Source organism: Sphaeramia orbicularis, chromosome 17, assembly GCF_902148855.1.
Source record: "Sphaeramia orbicularis chromosome 17, fSphaOr1.1, whole genome shotgun sequence".
Taxonomy (NCBI): Eukaryota; Metazoa; Chordata; class Actinopteri; order Kurtiformes; family Apogonidae; genus Sphaeramia; species Sphaeramia orbicularis.
In genome coordinates this window covers 14,860,725-14,880,934 of record NC_043973.1, presented here as the reverse complement: position 1 = coordinate 14,880,934, position 20,210 = coordinate 14,860,725, and the positions used below count along the sequence as shown (strand labels likewise).

Below are 20,210 nucleotides of genomic sequence, written 5' to 3'. Positions count from 1 at the left end.
TTTTCATTAGCTTTCTTTTCGATTTGCATATTTCGATTTTGATTTTATGTTGTGGAATTGACAGGTTTTATTTTGTTTTTTATTTAGTTTAGTATATGAGGAAAACTTTTATTCACTGAAGCTATCAATGTTATAATGAAACAACGCATGACATCAAATGTGACTCAAGAAACCACTGTTTATTAAAGGTAAACGTCCTTTTAGATCAGCAATACCTGCGATTCATTGTAGTTTTCATGGTTTCAGTTAATAAAATTAATTGCTTTTTTTTTTGTTTTAGTTGGTCTTTGTTTTCAGTTAGTATAATTAGCTCTTCTTTCCCTTCAAGTCTCCGTCCTCGTGCTTCCTCCAGTTCCTCTCAGTCGGAGCGCAGCACCAGCCCACTAGTGATGAACAGCACCCAGAGCCTCGACATCATGCCTCGATTCGCCATCTCTGCCGAGGAGGAAGGTAAGACTGACAAACACAAACCTCTGTACAACAACTTCTCCAATTATGATAGATAGATAGATAGATAGATAGATAGATAGATAGATAGATAGATAGATAGATAGATAGATAGATAGATAGATAGATAGATAGATAGATAGATAGATAGATAGATAGATATACTAGTAAAATGATAACAGTGGAAAAAAGTAAAATTACATTATGATAAAGTTTACATCAACATTTCCTTAAAAATCTGAATAACATGAACAACTTGAAATGTCTTAAGAAAAACAAGTGCAGTTTTAACAACATTATGCCTCAGTTTATCATTTACATGTGTGTTACAACTTACATTACAATTACAAATACACAAAACATTTAGTAACAGACAGAAAATTGGTAAAATTGTACCTCTCTTAAGACCTTTCAGGTTGTTTATATTTGTCCTGGATGGATGGATGGATGGATGGATGGATGGATGGATGGATAGATAGATGGATAGATGGATAGATAGATAGATAGATAGATAGATAGATAGATAGATAGATAGATAGATAGATAGATAGATAGATAGATAGATAGGGAATTCCATTTAACAGTCTCCAATGCGATTTCAGTCGATTATAGAACAGTATAAAAAAAGCACAGACACTGACATTTCAGACATCATCAACATACACATACACACACTGTCTATGTGAGCAGCTTATTGCGGTCGGAAACAGTAAATAAATAAATAAACAGGGACCCTACAACTCTAACTCATTCAGCAGCCTTTTGGCAGAGGGAATAAATGACTTCATATATCTGTTTGTTCTCCTCTGAAGTGCACAGTATCATCTCCCTGAGGGTATGAAGGTGAGTCTAGCCTCTATCACTCTTCTCACATTGTCAATGTCTCACATTCTCCTCATCCTAGATGGGATGGTTTCCAACCTGCGACGCATTCGTCTCCGGAGTAACAGCACAGGTACAAGGCCTTCATTCAGGAGAGGAGCATCCCGGCGAATTGCCCACCAGTTGGAGACACCAGAGAAACCCAGACCCCCGGCTGGAAAAGTCCCCAAGTCGGCCTCAGTCTCTGGCCTGTCACTCATCATTACTCCAGGTAGATAAGACAAGAACACTCAGTGACTGTATGAGAGCCAAATGACTGTGGTGGAATTATGGGTACTGAATACAAAATGTAAACTGAAGTGATTTTTAAAAAAAATATGTTTGTTTTTCATGTTAGGTTTGTTGTATATCAAGGGAACTGATATGGGTATAGGAAATGTGTGGAACTCATGTTTGACTAAAAAGTAAAAAATGGGGTGGAAGAAAAAGGTTTTTTAAATGGACAAGATACTTTTCTTTTGAGGAGCTCGGGGGGATTTTTTTTTTTCTTTGATGGAAGTTTAAAGCTTGAACAGATCACTTCTCCACTGTTCTTTGGACTGAATGTCGAAATGCAAGTTAAAACATTGTGCGTACTTAAAAACCACGTATCAGGATTTATTTTGGCATTTTAGCTCTATGATAATGATGGCTATGATACATAAATAATACACCGGTTTTATAATACAGCTGGGTGGTGACTTGAGTGGGAAAGAAAAATGAAATTAAACCAGGGTATTAGTTTAATAAAGGTACAGTTCCCTGTTAACTTACTTGCAGCTGGTTCTGGTGTGGATATAGTGTGTTGCACAAGACCAGTTGAAATGAATGTTGTTAAATGTCCATCTGTTATCTTTCTGTTTACCCAGAGAATGCATTCCTGTGTTTACAGTGCCCTCTACAGCCTGATACTGCATGATTTACACAATAAACACAAACCATACAGTATATGCTAACAAATGTAGCTAATACAAGAGCAGAGTACATTGCTGACCATCGGATTTTCTGTTGATTCTTGCTTTAAACTAAAAATGATACATTGTATTATAACCTGTACTTTTAGTTTACATTTATTGGAGCTTTGCAGAATTAAGTACTTAACTGCGTAAAATGTAAATAAGTAAGCAGCCATCAGAAGTTTGTGACTCCCCTAATGTCTCCTCTGATAAATATGCTTTTGTCCTTTCTAACCACCTCCGTCTCCGAATTCAGATGACTCAGCTGGTCCTCCCACAAGCCCCAAATCATCCTTGTCCCTGTCGTCCAACCCCTCGTCCAGAGATTCATCCCCCAGCAGGGACCTCTCTGTCAGCATCAGTTGCCTCAGGCCTCCTGTGGTCATCCACAGCTCGGGGAAGAGGTTTGGCTTTGCTCTGCGAGCCATCAGAGTTTACATGGGAGACAGTGACGTTTACACGGTCCACCATATGGTTTGGGTATGTGTCCTCATATCAGGGTTGAATAGAATAGACTGTGAATGTGAAATATATCTGTTTTTTTCATTGTCTTCATGTTCAATTCTTGAATGTACTTTTTGGTTTAATTAATGTAAACACAAAAAGTCTAAAGTCTAGTCCAGTGTAACCTTTATACATGTGATTCACTAATCACAGTAATAATGTTGTGTGCAGGTGTGTGTATGTCTGGGATTTGTTTATTATAATAATTTTCCAGGCTAAACATTATCATTCACGGAAACAGCTGATGAGGTGGTTGTTTGACCTGTAATTTTGTCGTACGTGTTTATGGTTGTGTGTTGTGTGTCCATAGTGTGTTGAAGAGGGAAGTCCAGCACACGAGGCAGGATTGAGGGCTGGTGATCTCATCACTCACGTCAACGGGGAGTCTGTTCAGGGACTCGTTCATACTGAGGTGGTGGAGCTGCTACTCAAGGTAATGAGACATGCTTAAGAAAATAACCTGAATTTAATGTTGGCTTACTGCAACAAAAAAATGAACATGTACTGCACATTTTTCCAGAGATGCACTGATTGTTCAACCGGTTTTCAGCTTGCATGCAGCAGCACAGTCAGCAATGTCGTAGCCTCAAACACACACTAACATGTCAGCATGGAAGTTCTTCACCTTGAGTGAAGAACACACAAAAATGGAATTATTAAAGGTGACTCATCTCATCTGCTACTGTTACAGTCGCAGATACGACTTCGAATTGATTTTTTAAATTTTATTATCATTTTTTTAAATAAACATACAATTACATTTTCTTTTAAAGATATAAAAATGTTTGTGGGTGGTTTGTGGTTATAGTTGATGAAGAAAAAAAAAAGGTAAAAGGTTTTTTTCTTGACTGTTTCTCTTTTGTGATACATTTGTGATTCACTTCCTCACTCTGTTTTAGTTAGACAAAGTGCCATCTAGTTCAAGCTTCTTATGGTACTGATCTCTTTTTAACAGAGTGGAAACAGAGTGACTCTCCAGACTACTGCACTGGAGAACACCTCGATCAAGGTGGGACCTGCCAGGAAAGCAAGTTACAAGGCTAAGATGGCCCGACGCAGCAAGAAGAGCAAGAGGAAGGATGGACAGGACAGGTATTTAGGAGAAGAATGAAGTGTACCACACTAACTACATTAATGTTGAATATTTAGATGGAACATAAATGAAAAATATAAAACAAATGTGAAGAATAAAACTACAGACATGTGTTTATATGCCTTTTTGTCTGAGCAGCAGGCGGCGTAGCATCTTGAAGAAGCTCTCCAAGCATACGCCTCCTCCACCCATGCACAGCAGTCGGAGTTTCTCATCCGGGTTCCACCAGTCGTCCAGTGACAGCCTCTCCGGATCCCCCACTCAGAGCCTCTCCCCTGGACCCTCCACCCCTTGCCGCTCTCCTGCTCCCGACCACTCAGGAGGTGAGAGAAGACACCTTATGTAGATTCAAGGGGAAGTATCATGACTGTAATACTGTAATACTACTGATGGCTACTAGATTCTGGCTCCAGAAAATCCTGTCTCCACTTAAGCCTCATTTAAAGAAAGAAAAAGAAACCTCCTCTTTATAAATATTCAGTCCACATTTTTTTTGTATCTAGGATTCACCGTACTCTTACTCTATTCTGATCCTATAATCAGTGTAGTGGTGTTTTTTTGTGAATGATTGATCTATTAATAAGATTTTTAATAATAATAGGCTTTGTTGTATCGATGTGGACAGAAAGTTGGGATCACTCCCCCTATTAGCTATATTAGCTAATGTTACGATGAATTTAGTGACATATTTGGCCAACAAGCCTGTAATTTTGTTTGTTTCTTATAATTGTTTCTTATAGCTAGTGTACTTATCTATGTGTAAAGATAAAAACCTGGCACTCGAGTGTAAGGGTTTTTTTTTTCCTATTATTGTTGCCTTACAGATCAGGTATGAGATCACACATTCAGGTAGGGGTGGGTTTACTGATGGGTTTAATTATTTAAACTAATTAATTATTTAAACTTATTCATGTGATTGTAAGCATCTGGAAAAAAGGAATTCAAGGTATCCTGGAGGACAACAAAGTAGCTACGACAGCAAAAATTAGAATCTTGGTCGCTAATGCTATCACACATCACACACTGAGCAGACATGATAATCATTATCTGCTAATCAGTGTACCCCTAAAAAATAGCAGAGCTGAACTCTTCCGTGTCTTTTTCCGTCCCTACAGATTCCAGTTCTTCTCCTTGCTCCAGCTCTCCTAACTCACCTGTGCCCCAGGCCCGCCCCAGTTCCCTTCACGTGTTGGGTCGTTACACCAAGGCGGGCCGCTGCAAGTCCACCAGCAGTATTCCCCCTTCACCCCTGGCCTGCATCCCCCCTCCTCAGCCTCTCTCCCCCCAGTGCTCCCCATCTTGCCTCCCCAATCACCCCAAGTCCCTACAGGGATTCCACGGCAAGACGTTGTCCCCTCCCACTATCGCCCGGCATTCGGTGCGCCCTAGGAGCGCCGAACCACCTCGCTCCCCGCTGCTCAAGAGGGTTCAGTCTGCAGAGAAGCTAACAGGAGACAAGTCGTCAGGTTACCATGGAGATAGGAAGGCTTATAGCACCCGTCGCCACACCATGGAGGTGCCTCTGTCTGAGGGGGAAGGACTGGAGGACCTGGAGGGGGACACCGCCACCGGCTTTGTCTGCGTTGGCGAGCACGGTCGTCAGGGTCTGTGCATCGGCGGGCACAGAGGACACCAGGACACGGTGGGCGGAGGCAGCGATCTCCACCGGTCCAGCGCCTCGCCACAACACCGAGGCAGCAACCACCACTCCAAAGAGGTGGTAGTGATGCGTAAGCTGGCCCTGTCCGAGCGGAGGGACTCGTTCAAGAAGCAGGAGGCTGTACAGGAAGTGAGCTTCGATGACTTGGAGGAGAAAGAGGCGACGCCGAGCCCCACGTTTCCTGTCACGCAGCCAAAGGCATTCAAAGCATCCTGGATCAACTCAGCCCAGTCAGAGTCTAGTCTGAAGCTGGATGGAAGAGGATCACAAAGTACGACACCGCAGAAAGCCAAGTCAAAAGAGAAAGAAGGGTTTTAATTGGTTCACTTTGCCAGGGATTAAACGTAGCTCAACATGGAATGGAATCTCAATCAGGACGAGGCTCAAAAGTGAAAACAAGTCTTTGACCTGCTACTGTATCTACATCTGAAGACATTGCATGTGCGTCCAGAAAACTGTGACCAAGTCTCAAATCATTACAAGCATCTGAAGGCAGAAGAACAAACAAATAAGGTTTTTCAGTAATATATGCATCCTGCAACACTGTTAACAGATTAATGACTGCCATACTATGTTTACTTCCGTTTTGCTTGTTCTCTCTTGGTTCTGAAATCACTGTGGCACCTGTAATTGATATATTTTGTAAATATTTTTTGTTTTAAATGAAGAAACTTATTTATGACTTTTTATGCTCATCTTACTTTTTTTTTCTTTTTTGTTGCTGAAAACGCCTTGGGTGCGTTCTTCTCAGCTGTTCTTATTTCAGGAATTGCACAAAGTGAATGCCATGAAAGTCACATGTGGCTTTACAGTAGGTGCAGAAAACCAGAGTTAACACCATTCAGTACTTCAGTTTTTATATACCACAATGCCTGTCTGAAATTAAGTGTAGTGTTGTGTTTTCTGATTGGACCTTTGAAACTAACTGACTGTGTTTATCCTGCAACGTATAGTGTATCATTACGGCGTTAATCTATGCTGCCTCTCAGATTGTCATACATATTGTAGTGGTGAACATTGGGACGCAAAAATATCAACATCACAATACTCTGAAGCCTAGCTGTGGTGCCAAAGTATGGTTCAGCCATAGAAAAGAGGTACTGTAGTTGTACATAAGAAGCTTTGTGCATGTTGGGCTCAAAGACGCTACTTCTGTTATTTAAAAAAAAAGGAAAAAGTGCGTCAATGTAAGGGTTAGTTCAGTTTTTATTACGTGGAATCAGTTTATTACCTGCAGTAGATGGCGACTGGCATGAAATGTACTGCTGTGGATGTAAAAAGATGTACAGATCAGTATTAGATTGAGTCTACACTATATTTAGAAGGTCTTACTTTGCTGTCAGATGGCAAAATAAGGAAACTTTTGTAGGATTTTTTACCTGTAACTTGTGGCATCACCCCCACCGATATCACTGGTCTGCAATTTTTTGGAAATTGTTTGCCTCAGAAACTAAATGTGCTGAATCTTACATATTTTAATAAGATGGATTGGAAAACAAATGACAAAAGTGCTGGTTTAATGATGTTTTCAGTGTAACTGATAAAGCGTAATTACACATATATAATGTTTATGTAGAATTTATACAATAGATTTCTAAATCCTCCACTAGATAGAACCTGTAAAGTGAATGTATTGTAATGTGCAGACAGTGTTTTGAGGTAGATCTGGTAGCTCTAAGACAAATATTCCTTTTGAGTAAAACCCATTCTCTCATTAATTCTCAAATTTCACATTTTGACCCATGACTGTATCTTGTAAACTTCAGCCAACCAGCAGTTTTGACTTGATTTTTCTTTATCAGTGACTCACACATGGTAAAGTTTCACTATTTTACTCATATTTACTTGTAGACCAGTGTATTTTATTCAAAGATGAGGCTAAAAAATGCAGAAAATCTTCACTGAATTAACGCTTTCAGCCACTTCTGAAATAAGATCTGTGTCCAGCCACAGAATCCAGAGCAGTATCTGTTCTGTATCCTCCATTATTCTTGTTTGTTGTGTTAAAGATGATCTTCTGGAGATTTCTTACAATTACAACATTGAGGGTTTGCTAATTATCTGCAGTGAAAATAAAGTGCCATCAAATCTGGTTTATAGCAGATATACTGAACGCTGCGGTGGCCCAGAGGTGTAACAGCCAGAAAAAATTATCCACTATAAGAAAAAAAAGAGAACAGCCCAACAAATTATCCACTATAAGAAAAAAAAGAGAGCAGCCCAAAAAATTACCCACTATGAGAAAAAAAAGAGAGCAGCCCAAAACATTATCCACTATAAGAAAAAAAAGAGCAGCCCAAAAGAGAACAGCCCAAAAAATGATCCACTGTAAGAAAAAAAAGAGAACAGCCCAAAAAATGATCCACTATAAGAAAAAAAAGAGAACAGCCCAAAAAATGATCCACTATAAGAAAAAAAAAAAAAAAATCATCATCCACCTTTTCAATTAAGGGGGAGCTGTTTACCTGAAAAGTCTCTTGCTTTAAAATTAAGGCCACCACAAAAAATAAAAGCATAGGCTGAAAATTTTTAAGGCCTTCAGCTAATGTGGCTAATGCTAACAAAGCAACCCACCGGAAGTGGAGGTCGATACGCTAAAAATAATTATATTAAAAATATATAGTGGATAATTTTTTGTGCCACTGGATAATTTTTTGGCTTTTCTCTTTTTTTTCCTTATAGTGGATCATTTTTGGGCTGTTCTCTTTTTTTTCTTATAGTGGATAAGTTTTTGGACTGTTCTCTTTTTTTTCTTACAGTGGATAATTTTTTGGGGGCGTGTTCTCTTTTTTTCTTATAGTGGATAATTTTTTTGGACTGTTCTCTTTTTTTTCTTATAGTGGATAATTTTTTGGGCTGTTGTCTTTTTTTCTTATAGTGGATAATTTTTGGGGTGTTCTCTTTTTTTTCTTATAGTGGATAATTTTTTGGACTGTTCTCTTTTTTTCTTATAGTGGATAATTTTTTGGGCTGTTGTCTTCTTTTCTTATAGAGGATAATTTTTTGGGCTCTTGTCTTTTTTTCTTATAGTGGGTAATTTTTTGGGCTGTTCTCTTTTTTTTCTTGTAGTGGATAATTTTTTGGGCTGTTGTCTTTTTTTTCTTATAGTGGAAAATTTTTTGGGCTGTTCTCTTTTTTTCTTATAGTGGATAATTTTTTGGGCTGTTCTCTTTTTTTTCTTATTGTGGATAATTTTTTGGGCTGTTCTCTTTTTTTTCTTATTGTGGATAATTTTTTGGGCTGTTCTCTTTTTTTCTTATAGTGGATAATTTTTTGGGCTGTTCTCTTTTTTTCTTATAGTGGATAATTTTTTGGGCTGTTCTCTTTTTTTTCTTATTGTGGATAATTTTTTGGGCTAGTGGATAATTTTTTGGGCTGTTCTCTTTTTTTTCTTATAGCAGATAATTTTTTGGCCTGTTGCACCTCTGGGACACCGTAGAACGCCATCTACTGCAGGCAGAACTACTTACACGACCACAGAAAACCCAAACTAACCCTTTGAGCAGTGTTGTAAATCCTTAGCTGAGCAGCACACAAGTGTGTAGATAACGCTTTGTGACTACCTTCAGAACCCCAGCTGTCGTCCTCCCTCCTCTATATCGTCACATACCCGCTTGTCAAATCAAGCCTCCGTCCAGCTCCCTACAAACCTAGTCTAGCCCAAGTGTTTGCACAAGTCGTAGTAGCCGTGTAACTGTTTGAGCACATTTATCTTTTCAGGACGATCTCTTTCTCTGTGGGATTCAGAAATTGTACAGTGGATGCAACTGAAACTGGCTTCCTTGGCTGTTTTTTTTTTTTTACATGTATTATGAATGAATGTTTACATTTTAGTGCAGATATGCGTGTGTGTCATGGTTTTTTTGTTAAATTATTATTAAAAAAAATGTATGACAGAATGGAGGAGTGAGTTCAAGCAGAAGCAGAGTGGATGAAGAGTAGAGGTGATCTCCTTTTGTATATTTTGATATGGAAATAGTCTTGTTGCAGTACTAATAACCTATGCTGTTGATGTATATTGTTTAAATAATGGTGGACCTTATAACAGCTGTCGGTGGTGTATTGAAAGTGACCTTGTAAGGATAGTTGGACTCATATAATGTGTAATGTCACTTTCGTGGCAGCATCTTAACTTCCTTTTCAAACGACCTCAAAGGATTGTGCATGCTTCACATCCAAATCTAATTTTCTTACATTTATCTAAAATATCTTGGATATTTTTTTTTTTTTTTTAGTTTTGTTAAACTTTTTGGATTGATATTGAATTAGAGGTATTATGAAAGTTTTAAGTTTTCAACTATGTTTTCTTTTTTTCCCCCCATTTTTTTGTTATAGTTTTCTCATGAAACTAAAAATGATTCCAGTTTTATTTCCAGTTCTTAGAAGAAAATCTGTCCTCTGGTAGTTTTATGAAGGAGAAAAGTTGAGAAAACTGTTTGATGTGGGAATTTCTAATGGAAGTATGACACTTAAGCCTTGAACGTGTGATTCAAATAAGAAGTTTGGAAGTTATTTTTTGTACTTTCGGTAAAAAAAAAAACAAAACAAAAATGTCTGTTAATGTGAGGTTTATTTAGGACTATCTGATGCAATATATACACGAGTATGTTCTTTGTTTTGTTTTGTTCCCTCTCCACACCGTTATTGTTCTCTAAGCCTTGTGTTCAGACTTGCGTCGTCATAATTCACCTTTTATTTGAAGTGATGAATATAAATCAAAAGTGATAAACGTCAGCTGCAGTCCTTTTTGCATCCAAACGAAGCACCATAACAGACTCCTCATGTCATAATGTGCCAAGTGTGAGTGAGTGCGATAAGTTCATGTCTTCATGCAGGTGCTCAGCTGTCATCCTTCATCATTTCCACACTTTGTTTTGGTGTGTTGAAGTTGTCCTCTCGCCGAATGACAAACTGGCCTTTGTGAATTTCCTACCATGTGGGTATCTGGTGCAGACTGGTGTGACATTGTATGTTTTTCTATTGTCTTAACAGTGCTTGAAATAAATAAATTACAGAGGACTACAAAGTCCATGACTCTGAAGTGTCGGTTGTTGTCGTCTTTCTCTCCTACAAACATTACACTGGTCAACAACAAATTTATTAAGTTTTTTGAGCTGATTTAGGATAATTTTGGTGTGCGGAATCCAAAAATCACATTAATTTTGTTAAATCAGGTCAACTTTCTGAACTATGCTACATATTGGCGCTTTTTTTTTTTTTTTTTAACAACTTTATCATTTTTCCATTACAATTACATCTTTAACCTTCATCCTACCGTGACAGTTTACATACAAAACTTACCAAGTGGGGTCTTTTATGACCCCAGTCTTATTTTGGATGCAATTCAGTATGAATTGAAAAAAATTGTCATGATATGTCACTTAGTCAAATAGTTAGTATGCAGCAATGTAACCAAAGTATAAAAATACATTTTGTAGTGATGTTTATTGTGAAATGGTCAATGGAACAATCAACAAACAACTAATCTGACAAATGCTTGTGCAGCAGTATATCGAGCAGGTCTACCTCTCAAAGCCATATTTCACTGTAAAGGAAAAGAATATCATGTTACAGATAGATTATTACAGGTAAGTATATTAGAAAACATATGTGTCATCAGACACATACTGCCAATTTGGGAAAAAAATGTTGGGGTCATCCATGACCCCGGACACTCAGTCCATCATAACAAGTTCAGTTGATGTGATGATCCAAAACTTTTTACAATACAAACACCGGATGACACCAAGGAACAAACTCCTAAAACCATGAATAAATGTTTCAGTTTAACACACAATGACACACATGAAACAACGTCTGGGGTCATAAATGACCCCGTTTGGTAGGATGAAGGTTAAGCATATCTTATGCAATTCTTAAACTTGCCCCCCCCCCCCCCCCCCATCCAGGTGGCATCCCCACAAATACATCCATATAAATACAGAGACAAACAAAACACCAAAAAAAAAAGACTCAAACCAATTTATGTTGATCATTTTGGTCATATCACCAACATTCTGGACCTCTTGCATAAGAAAAAAAAAAAAAAAAGTCCCAGCAGTCAGACTGTGGGCACTGAGAAGACTAAGATGGCAGTAAAAGAGTGAAGAAGAAAGAAAAATGCATTAAGTAAAAACAAGGAATCAGGAAAAAGGCAAGTTCTTGATATGATTTATAAACTGTGACCATGTTCTATCATATTTATCCTCCAACCCGCAGACTATATACGTAATTTTTTCCAGGTCCAATCCCAACATCACCTCTCTAATCCAATGAACATAGGCAGGAGGGTTCTTCCCTACATATTGGCTTTTTAACATTTTTGCTTACATTTATGGGCATTTTCACATCATATGATACAAAATTCTTTCATATTTCTTGCAATAAACGAGTTCTGAAGATTTTACTTTTGCCAATTTATGATTAATGTTTTTTTTATAATATTACAGGTGAATGAAATGGCTTCGACTAGAAGATTAGATTAGATTAGATTTAATTTATTGGTCCCCGTGGGGAAATTCATCTTCACTGACTGAAAACATTACAGGAGAAAAAAAAAAAAAAAAAAAAAAAGACAGTAATATTATACAACACAGATGACAACCACAACAGTGGGGGTAGACATAACGAAAAGAGACATTTATGGGGTGGCAGTTGCAGACTGGTCAGCCTGTCAGCGGGGCCTGGTGTTTAGGGCAGCTATGGCTGAGGGGATCAGGCTTTTCCCAAGCTCTTGCAAAAATAAGCCTGACGTATTCTGCTACATCTGTGGTGAATACACCATTGTACCTAACAGGAATCAAGTGATCAAATTATTTTTTTTTCTCTTAAAACCTATTTTGGGTGAGAACTATATATAAAAAAATCAACTGATAAAGTCACAAAAATGTCATCAATTTTGTGCGAAGATCAAATTTTTCAAAATCAAATTAGCAAAAAAACCTGACCTGATTGAGAAAAACAGATGTCATTTTTGGATTTAGCGGTGCAAAATGGTCCTAATTCAGTTGAAAAAACCTAGACAACTTGCAAAAAACATTTTTTTGTAACCAAGTGTAATAAGAGATGGAATATTGTAGAATTTGTTCAAATTTCAGTTCCAAACTCCAAAATTTTAAAAATATTCTGCCTGTTACCAAATGTTTATGTAACATTGTGTGTAAATGTACATGTATAAATAATAAGTCGAGGCATAATATTGTTAAAATTTTACTAATTTTTCAAATGAAATTTCTGTTTTTTCAGGTTCTTAACATTTTTTTGTAAAATGTAAATATGTTCATAATTTAATTGTTTTTTTTTTGTACTAAAACAGAAAGAAAAACTTGGATTTGTCATTATTTATAGGTTTTAAGTCATTATTTTACTGGACTGGCCCACTTGAGATCAAACTGGGCTGAAAAAGAGAAAAAAAATATACAAAAAGAAAGAAAAAAACAAGAAAAAAAAAAAAAACAGAAAAAAAAACAAAACAAACTGGGCTGAAAAAAACCTAGACAACTTGCAAAAAACATTTTTTTGTAACCCAGTGTAATAAACTTAATTCAGTGAAGTTGTCAAATATACAAGGTTATTATCGTTAACGAAAACTAACGAAATGACGAAAACTAGAATTGTAAAAACATTTTCGTAAACTGAAATAAATAAATACTATAATTAAAAGAAAAAAACGATAACTAACTGAAACTGTATTGTGTGCTTACAAAACTAACTAAAACGTATAAAAAAAATTATGGATAAAATTCCCTTTGTTTTCGTCTTTGTTAATGTTGATACAAAATCGATTTATTTCCCTCAAGCAATTTTAGCTAGCGGCACCATATGATATTTAACGGTCCGTCACTTCTCATCACTTGTGGTTTAGAGTCGTCTTCTTGTTCCCACTCTACCTGGAAACATGCAGACTAAAGTTGGGAGAAAGCAGCAGAGTCCTGTCTGGGATTTATTTGAATACAATGGCAAAAAAGATAGAAGATATGAAGAAACTAAAACTAAGCATTGAGAAAATAACAAAAACTAATAAAAACTAGCAAACCTGCTCTAAGAACTAATTAAAACTATCTGAATTAGAGAAAAAAAAGTCAAAACTAAACTATAATGAAAAATCCAAAACTATTATAACCTTGCAAGTATAGTGAACCAACCAACCCAATAAGTACTCTATTATTAAACTGAATGAAGAGGCAGATACATGTAACAGCAGTGTAGGGGAAGTAGAAGATGTTGATTGTAAAAAATGAAAAAAGACTGAACGTCAGTGATAAAAGGCCTGTTTTAAGATCATAAAGCAACAGCAACGCCATAAATGTGATCATCTGACAGAATATTTTACATTGCATTTTGTTTTTACAACTTCACATTACACTTGAAAAATACTTTAGGGATACAGGAATTATTTATGGTTTCAGTATTCACTCTTTAGAACAGTTCTACTTTGTACAATAACTTTGTCAAATTCAAGTTTATATTTTCTTGTGGAGGATTATTTTTAAACACCAAATATTTTCTTGTCTAGTATTTTCTTGTAGTAGAGGATTATTTGTAATAGAGTATTTTCTTGTATTGGAGTATTTTTTTGTAGAGAGTGTGTTCTTGTAGTGGAATACTATCTTGTACAGTATTTCTTTGTAGTGGAGTATTTTCCTGTGATAGAGTATTTTCTTGTATATAGTATGTTCTTGTAATAGAGTAATTTCTTGTAGTAGAGTATTATGTTGTAGTGGAGTATTTTCTTAGGGAATATTTCCTTCCAGTGGAAGATCATCTTGAAGTGTATTAGTTTGTAGTCGAGTATTTTCTAGAAGAATATTTCCTTGCAGTGGAGTAGTTTCCTGTAATACAGTATTTTCTTGTATGTACTTCTAGTAGAGTATTTTCTTGTAGTAGAGTATTATGTTGTAGTAGAATATTTTCTTGAAGGGGAGTATTTTCTAAGCAAATATTTCCTTCCAGTGGAGTATAATCTTGAAGTGTATTGTAGTACAGTATGATCTTGTAGTAGAGTATTATCTTATACAGTATTTCTTTGCAGTGGAGTATCATTTGTAGTGGAGTATTTCCTTGTAGAGAGTATGTTCTTGTAGTGGAGTATTATCTTGTCCAGTGTTTCCTCATAGTGGGGTATTATCTGTAGTGGAGTATTTCCTGTGATAGAGTATTTTCTTGTGTATAGTATGTTCTTGTAATAGAGTAATTTCTTGTAGAAGAGTATTACGTTGTAGTGGAGCATTTTCTCAGGGAATATTTCCTTCCAGTGGAAGATCATCTTGAAGTGTATTAGTTTGTAGTCAAGTATTTTCTTGTAGTATAGTATTATCTTGTAGAATAGTTCCTTGCAGTGGAGCATTTTCCTGTAATACCGTATTTTCTTGTATAGAGTATGTACTTCTAGTAGAGTATTTTCTTGTAGTAGAGTATTATGTTGTAGTAGAATATTTTCTTGAAGGGAGTATTTTCTAAGCAAATATTTCCTTCCAGTGGAGTATTATCTTGAAGTATATTGTAGTACAGTATTATCTTGTAGTAGAGTATTATCTTATACAGTATTTCTTTGCAGTGGAGTATCATTTGTAGTGGAGTATTTTCTTGTAGAGAGTATGTTCTTGTAGTGGAATATTTTCCAGTGGTGGAGTATTATTTTGCACAGTGTTTCCTCATAGTGGGGTATTATTTGTAGAGGAGTATTTTCCTGTAATAGAGTATTTTCTTGCATATTGTATGTTCTTGTAATAGAGTGATTTCTTGTAGTAGAGTATTATGTTGTAGTGGAGTATTTTCTTAGGGAATATTTCCTTCCACTGGAGGATTATCTTGAGGTGTATTACTTTGTAGTCGAGTATTTTCTTGTAGTAGAGTATTATTTTGTAGAATATTTCCTTGCAGTGGAGTATTTTCCTGTAATACAGTATTTTCTTGTATAGAGTATGTACTTCTAGTAGAGTAGAATATTATGTTGTTGTAGAATGTTTTCTTGAAGTACAGTATTATCTTGTAGTAGAGTATTATCTTATAGAGTATTCCTTTGCAGTGGAGTATTTTCCTGTGATGGAATATGTTCTTGTAGTGGAGTATTTTCTTGTGGTAGAGTGTTATGTTATAGTTGAGTATTTTCTTGTGGTAGAGTATTGTACTGTAGTGGAGTATTTTCTTGTGGTAGAGTATTATATTATAATGGAGTATTTTCTTATGGTAGAGTTATATTGTAGTTGAGTATTTTCTTGTGGTAAAGTATTATACTGTAGTTGAGTATTTTTTGTGGTAGGGTATTATAATGTAGTGGAGTATTTTCTTATGGCAGAGTATTATATTGTAGTGGAGTACTTTCTTGTGGTAGAGTATTATGCTGTAGTTGAGTATTTTCTTGTGGCAGAGTATTATAATGTAGTAGAGTATTTTCTTGTGGTGGAGTATTTTATTGTAATGGAGTATTTTCTTATGGCAGAATATTATATTATAGTGGAGTATTTTCTTGTGGTAGAGTATTATAATGTAGTGGAGTATTTTCTTGTGGTAGAGTATTTTATTGTAGTGGAGTATTTTCTTATGGCAGAGAATTATATTACAGTGGAGTATTTTCTTGTGGTAGAGTATTATACTGTAGTTGAGTATTTTCTTGTGGTAGAGTATTATATTGTAGTTGAGTATTTTTTGTGGTAGAGTATTATACTGTAGTGGAGTATTTTCTTATGGCAGGGTATTATATTGTAGTCGAGTATTTTTTGTGGTAGAGTATTATACTGTAGTGGAGTATTTTCTTGTGGTGGAGAATTGTATTATAGTGGAGTATTTTCGTATGGCAGAGTATTATAATGTAGTGGAGTATTTTCTTGTGGAAGAGTATTGTATTATAGTGGAGTATTTTCTTGTGGTAGAGTATTATATTGTAGTTGAGTATTTTCTCTTGGTAGAGTATTATATTGTAGTCGAGTATTTTTTGTGGTAGAGTATTATACTGTAGTGGAGTATTTTTTATGGCAGGATATTATTTTGTAGTCGAGTATTTTTTGTGGTAGAGTATTATAATGTAGTGGAGTATTTTCTTGTGGTAGAGTATTATAATGTAGTGGAGTATTTTCTTATGGCAGAGTATTATATTGTAGTAGAGTATTCTCTTGTGGTAGAGTATTTTATTGTAGTGGAGTATTTTCTTATGGCAGAGTATTATATTATAGTGGATTATTTTCTTGTGGTAGAGTATTATACTGTAGTTGAATATTTTGTTGTGGTAGAGTATTATATTTAGTGGAGTATTTTCTTATGGCAGAATATTATACTGTGGTGGAGTATTTTCTTGTGGTATAGTATTGTATTATAGTGGAGTATTTTCTTATGGCAGAGTATTATAATGTAGTGGAGTATTTTCTTGTGGTAGAGTATTGTATTATAGTGGAGTATTTTTATGGCAGAGTATTCTATTGTAGTGGAGTATTTTCCTGGGGAATTTTTCCCTCCAGTGAAGCATTTTCTTGAAGTGTATTACCTTGTAGTACAGTATTTCCTTTTAGCTAGTATCTTCTTGTAATCGAGTATTTTTTCTCGAGTACTACCCCGTCGCCCGGTATTTCCCTGTACTGTGTTGTGGTATTTTCAGTCCGGCTCCATCCTGTGACCCCTCACTCCTCACTCGGCTGTTTCCGTGGGTCTTCGGCGCCGCTCGGCTCTCTTCATATTAGTTCCCACGCACTCTCCTCCCTACGCGGAGCTGAGCTGGAAAATGGCTGTGTCGGGGAGCAGGGAGTTATGAACGGGAAAAGAAAGGACGGCGACGCCAGAAGTGGACACGGGCTCTGCTATAAGTTTAAACGCACAACCAAAACTCGCCTCTCGGACGGACTTGGACTTCCAACGCCGGCTCGAGGAGTTCAAACCCCGCGGACAGAAGCGCGAGGCGTCGGGACGGATCCACGGTGAGTTTTTCCAAGTTATTACACATTTCCAGTACCGACACTGTACTGGAAAATGGTGGAAGCGCTGCAAGTGTGCTTTGCGCATGTAGTTAGCTCCATGCTGTTGACTCCGTCTGAAACTTTGAACGTGGATTTTTCACCCTTTGTTTGTCATTTTATTTATTTACATTTTGCGCTGAAATCTTCCTGCATCCACAAGTGACCACTTTCACAGGCTAAAGCCGTTACACTTCCACGCATTTCTGTGTTTTCTTCATGTTTCCGTGGGTTTATTAAACTATTTTGTCCTCTATGACTTTAATATTTAAGACCAGATGTTATAAAACTTAACTTTACCCAGAATCCACTTCCCTACAAGTTCAAGTTATATTCACTATATGATATTAGGCTTTTTTTTTTAAATTATAATGTGTAATATGTGGGTTAGTTCAACGGTCCATGCATTACTATGGATTAAACAATATTTAAAGTAGTTGAAGTGATCTTAAGCCATGCATAAACTACATATGTTGAAATTTCCAATAATTAACTTTATTTTAGTGAAGTTGTTATCAGGTATCATGGATGAATCAACACAAGCAGTACTCAGCCACCATTATTAAAGTTAGATTTTCTTTTTTTTGTTGAATTTTAATGTGATATGTGGGTTAGTTCAACGGTCCATGCATTACTATGGATTAAACAATATTTAAAGTAGTTGAAGTGATCTTAAGCCATGCATAAACTACATATGTTGAAATTTCCAATAATTAACTTTATTTTAGTGAAGTTGTTATCAGGTATCATGGATGAATCAACACAAGCAGTACTCAGCCACCATTATTAAAGTTAGATTTTCTTTTTTTTGTTGAATTTTAATGTGATATGTGGGTTAGTTCAACGGTCCATGCATTACTATGGATTAAACAATATTTAAAGTAGTTGAAGTGATCTTAAGCCATGCATAAACTACATATGTTGAAATTTCCAATAATTAACTTTATTTTAGTGAAGTTGTTATCAGGTATCATGGATGAATCAACACAAGCAGTACTCAGCCACCATTATTAAAGTTAGATTTTCTTTTTTTTGTTGAATTTTAATGTGATATGTGGGTTAGTTCAACGGTCCATGCATTACTATAGATTAAACAATATTTAAAGTAGTTGAAGTGATCTTAAGCCATGCATAAACTACATATGTTGAAATTTCCAATACTAAACTGTATTTTAGTGAAGTTGTTATCAGGTACCATGGATGAATCAACACAAGCAGTACTCAGCCACCATTATTAAAGTTAGATTTTCTTTTTTTTGTTGAATTTTAATGTGATATGTGGGTTAGTTCAACGGTCCATGCATTACTATGGATTAAACAATATTTAAAGTAGTTGAAGTGATCTTAAGCCATGCATAAACTACATATGTTGAAATTTCCAATAATTAACTTTATTTTAGTGAAGTTGTTATCAGGTATCATGGATGAATCAACACAAGCAGTACTCAGCCACCATTATTAAAGTTAGATTTTCTTTTTTTTGTTGAATTTTAATGTGATATGTGGGTTAGTTCAACGGTCCATGCATTACTATGGATTAAACAATATTTAAAGTAGTTGAAGTGATCTTAAGCCATGCATAAACTACATATGTTGAAATTTCCAATAATTAACTTTATTTTAGTGAAGTTGTTATCAGGTATCATGGATGAATCAACACAAGCAGTACTCAGCCACCATTATTAAAGTTAGATTTTCTTTTTTTTGTTGAATTTTAATGTGATATGTGGGTTAGTTCAACGGTCCATGCATTACTATGGATTAAACAATATTTAAAGTAGTTGAAGTGATCTTAAGCCATGCATAAACTACATATGTTGAAATTTCCAATACTAAACTGTATTTTAGTGAAGTTGTTATCAGGTACCATGGATGAATCAACACAAGCAGTACTCAGCCACCATTATTAAAGTTAGATTTTCTTTTTTTTTTTTGTTGAATTTTAATGTGATATGTGGGTTAGTTCAACGGTCCATGCATTACTATAGATTAAACAATATTTAAAGTAGTTGAAGTGATCTTAAGCCATGCATAAACTACATATGCTGAAATTTCCAATACTAAACTGTATTTTAGTGAAGTTGTTATCCGGTCTCATGGATGAATCAACACAAGCAGTACTCAGCCACCATTATTAAAGTTAGATTTTCTTTTTTTTTTTGTTGAATTTTAATGTGATATGTGGGTTAGTTCAACGGTCCATGCATTACTATAGATTAAACAATATTTAAAGTAGTTGAAGTGATCTTAAGCCATGCATAAACTACATATGCTGAAATTTCCAATACTAAACTGTATTTTAGTGAAGTTGTTATCCGGTCTCATGGATTAATCAACACAAGCAGTACTCAGCCACCATTATTAAAGTTAGATTTTCTTTTTTCTTTTTTTTTTGTTGTTGAATTTTTATGTGATATGTGGATCATTTCAGTGGTACAGCTGGATTGTAAAAATATAAATATATGTATAAATTGCAAAAAATAAAATGTTGCTTAACCCTTTCATGCATGAATTTTGAGAACCCTAGTCAAGATTTTTTTCCTGAGTGTTTTTATTCCTCTTTAGGCATAAAAAAAACAATGTGATTGAAATTTTTTATGAAGCTATTTTTCATGAAGTTACCAAAATGTCCATTCAGCTGGACACCATGCGTTTAATATCTGAAGCAAAGATTAAAACTGATCATCGAAAAGTGATATACTGTTTGAAAAGTACGAAATAAAAACATTTTTCATGCAGCTCACATT

At 35.6% G+C, this 20,210-nt stretch overlaps 2 protein-coding genes across 4 annotated transcripts in view; both read left to right on the top strand.

Annotated features, from left to right (window-relative positions):
• Positions 1-6,732, top strand: part of mast3a (microtubule associated serine/threonine kinase 3a) — a 49,613-nt gene extending 42,881 nt beyond the window's left edge. For all 3 annotated transcript variants that reach the window (XM_030160130.1, XM_030160131.1, XM_030160129.1), the window contains 7 exons: positions 329-450; positions 1,352-1,540; positions 2,521-2,744; positions 3,079-3,201; positions 3,724-3,860; positions 4,000-4,184; positions 4,977-6,732. In XM_030160130.1, the coding sequence (XP_030015990.1) occupies positions 329-450; positions 1,352-1,540; positions 2,521-2,744; positions 3,079-3,201; positions 3,724-3,860; positions 4,000-4,184; positions 4,977-5,839 (1,843 nt within the window). In that variant the 3' untranslated portion in view covers positions 5,840-6,732. The remainder of the gene's footprint in view (positions 1-328; positions 451-1,351; positions 1,541-2,520; positions 2,745-3,078; positions 3,202-3,723; positions 3,861-3,999; positions 4,185-4,976) is intronic.
• A 10,465-nt stretch (positions 6,733-17,197) lies between these two features.
• The window catches only part of pik3r2 (phosphoinositide-3-kinase, regulatory subunit 2 (beta)), a 58,151-nt gene continuing 55,138 nt past the window's right edge, over positions 17,198-20,210 (top strand). Inside the window, exon 1 of the mRNA XM_030161289.1 lies at positions 17,198-17,427. The gene's annotated coding sequence lies outside the window, so the exon portion shown is untranslated. The remainder of the gene's footprint in view (positions 17,428-20,210) is intronic.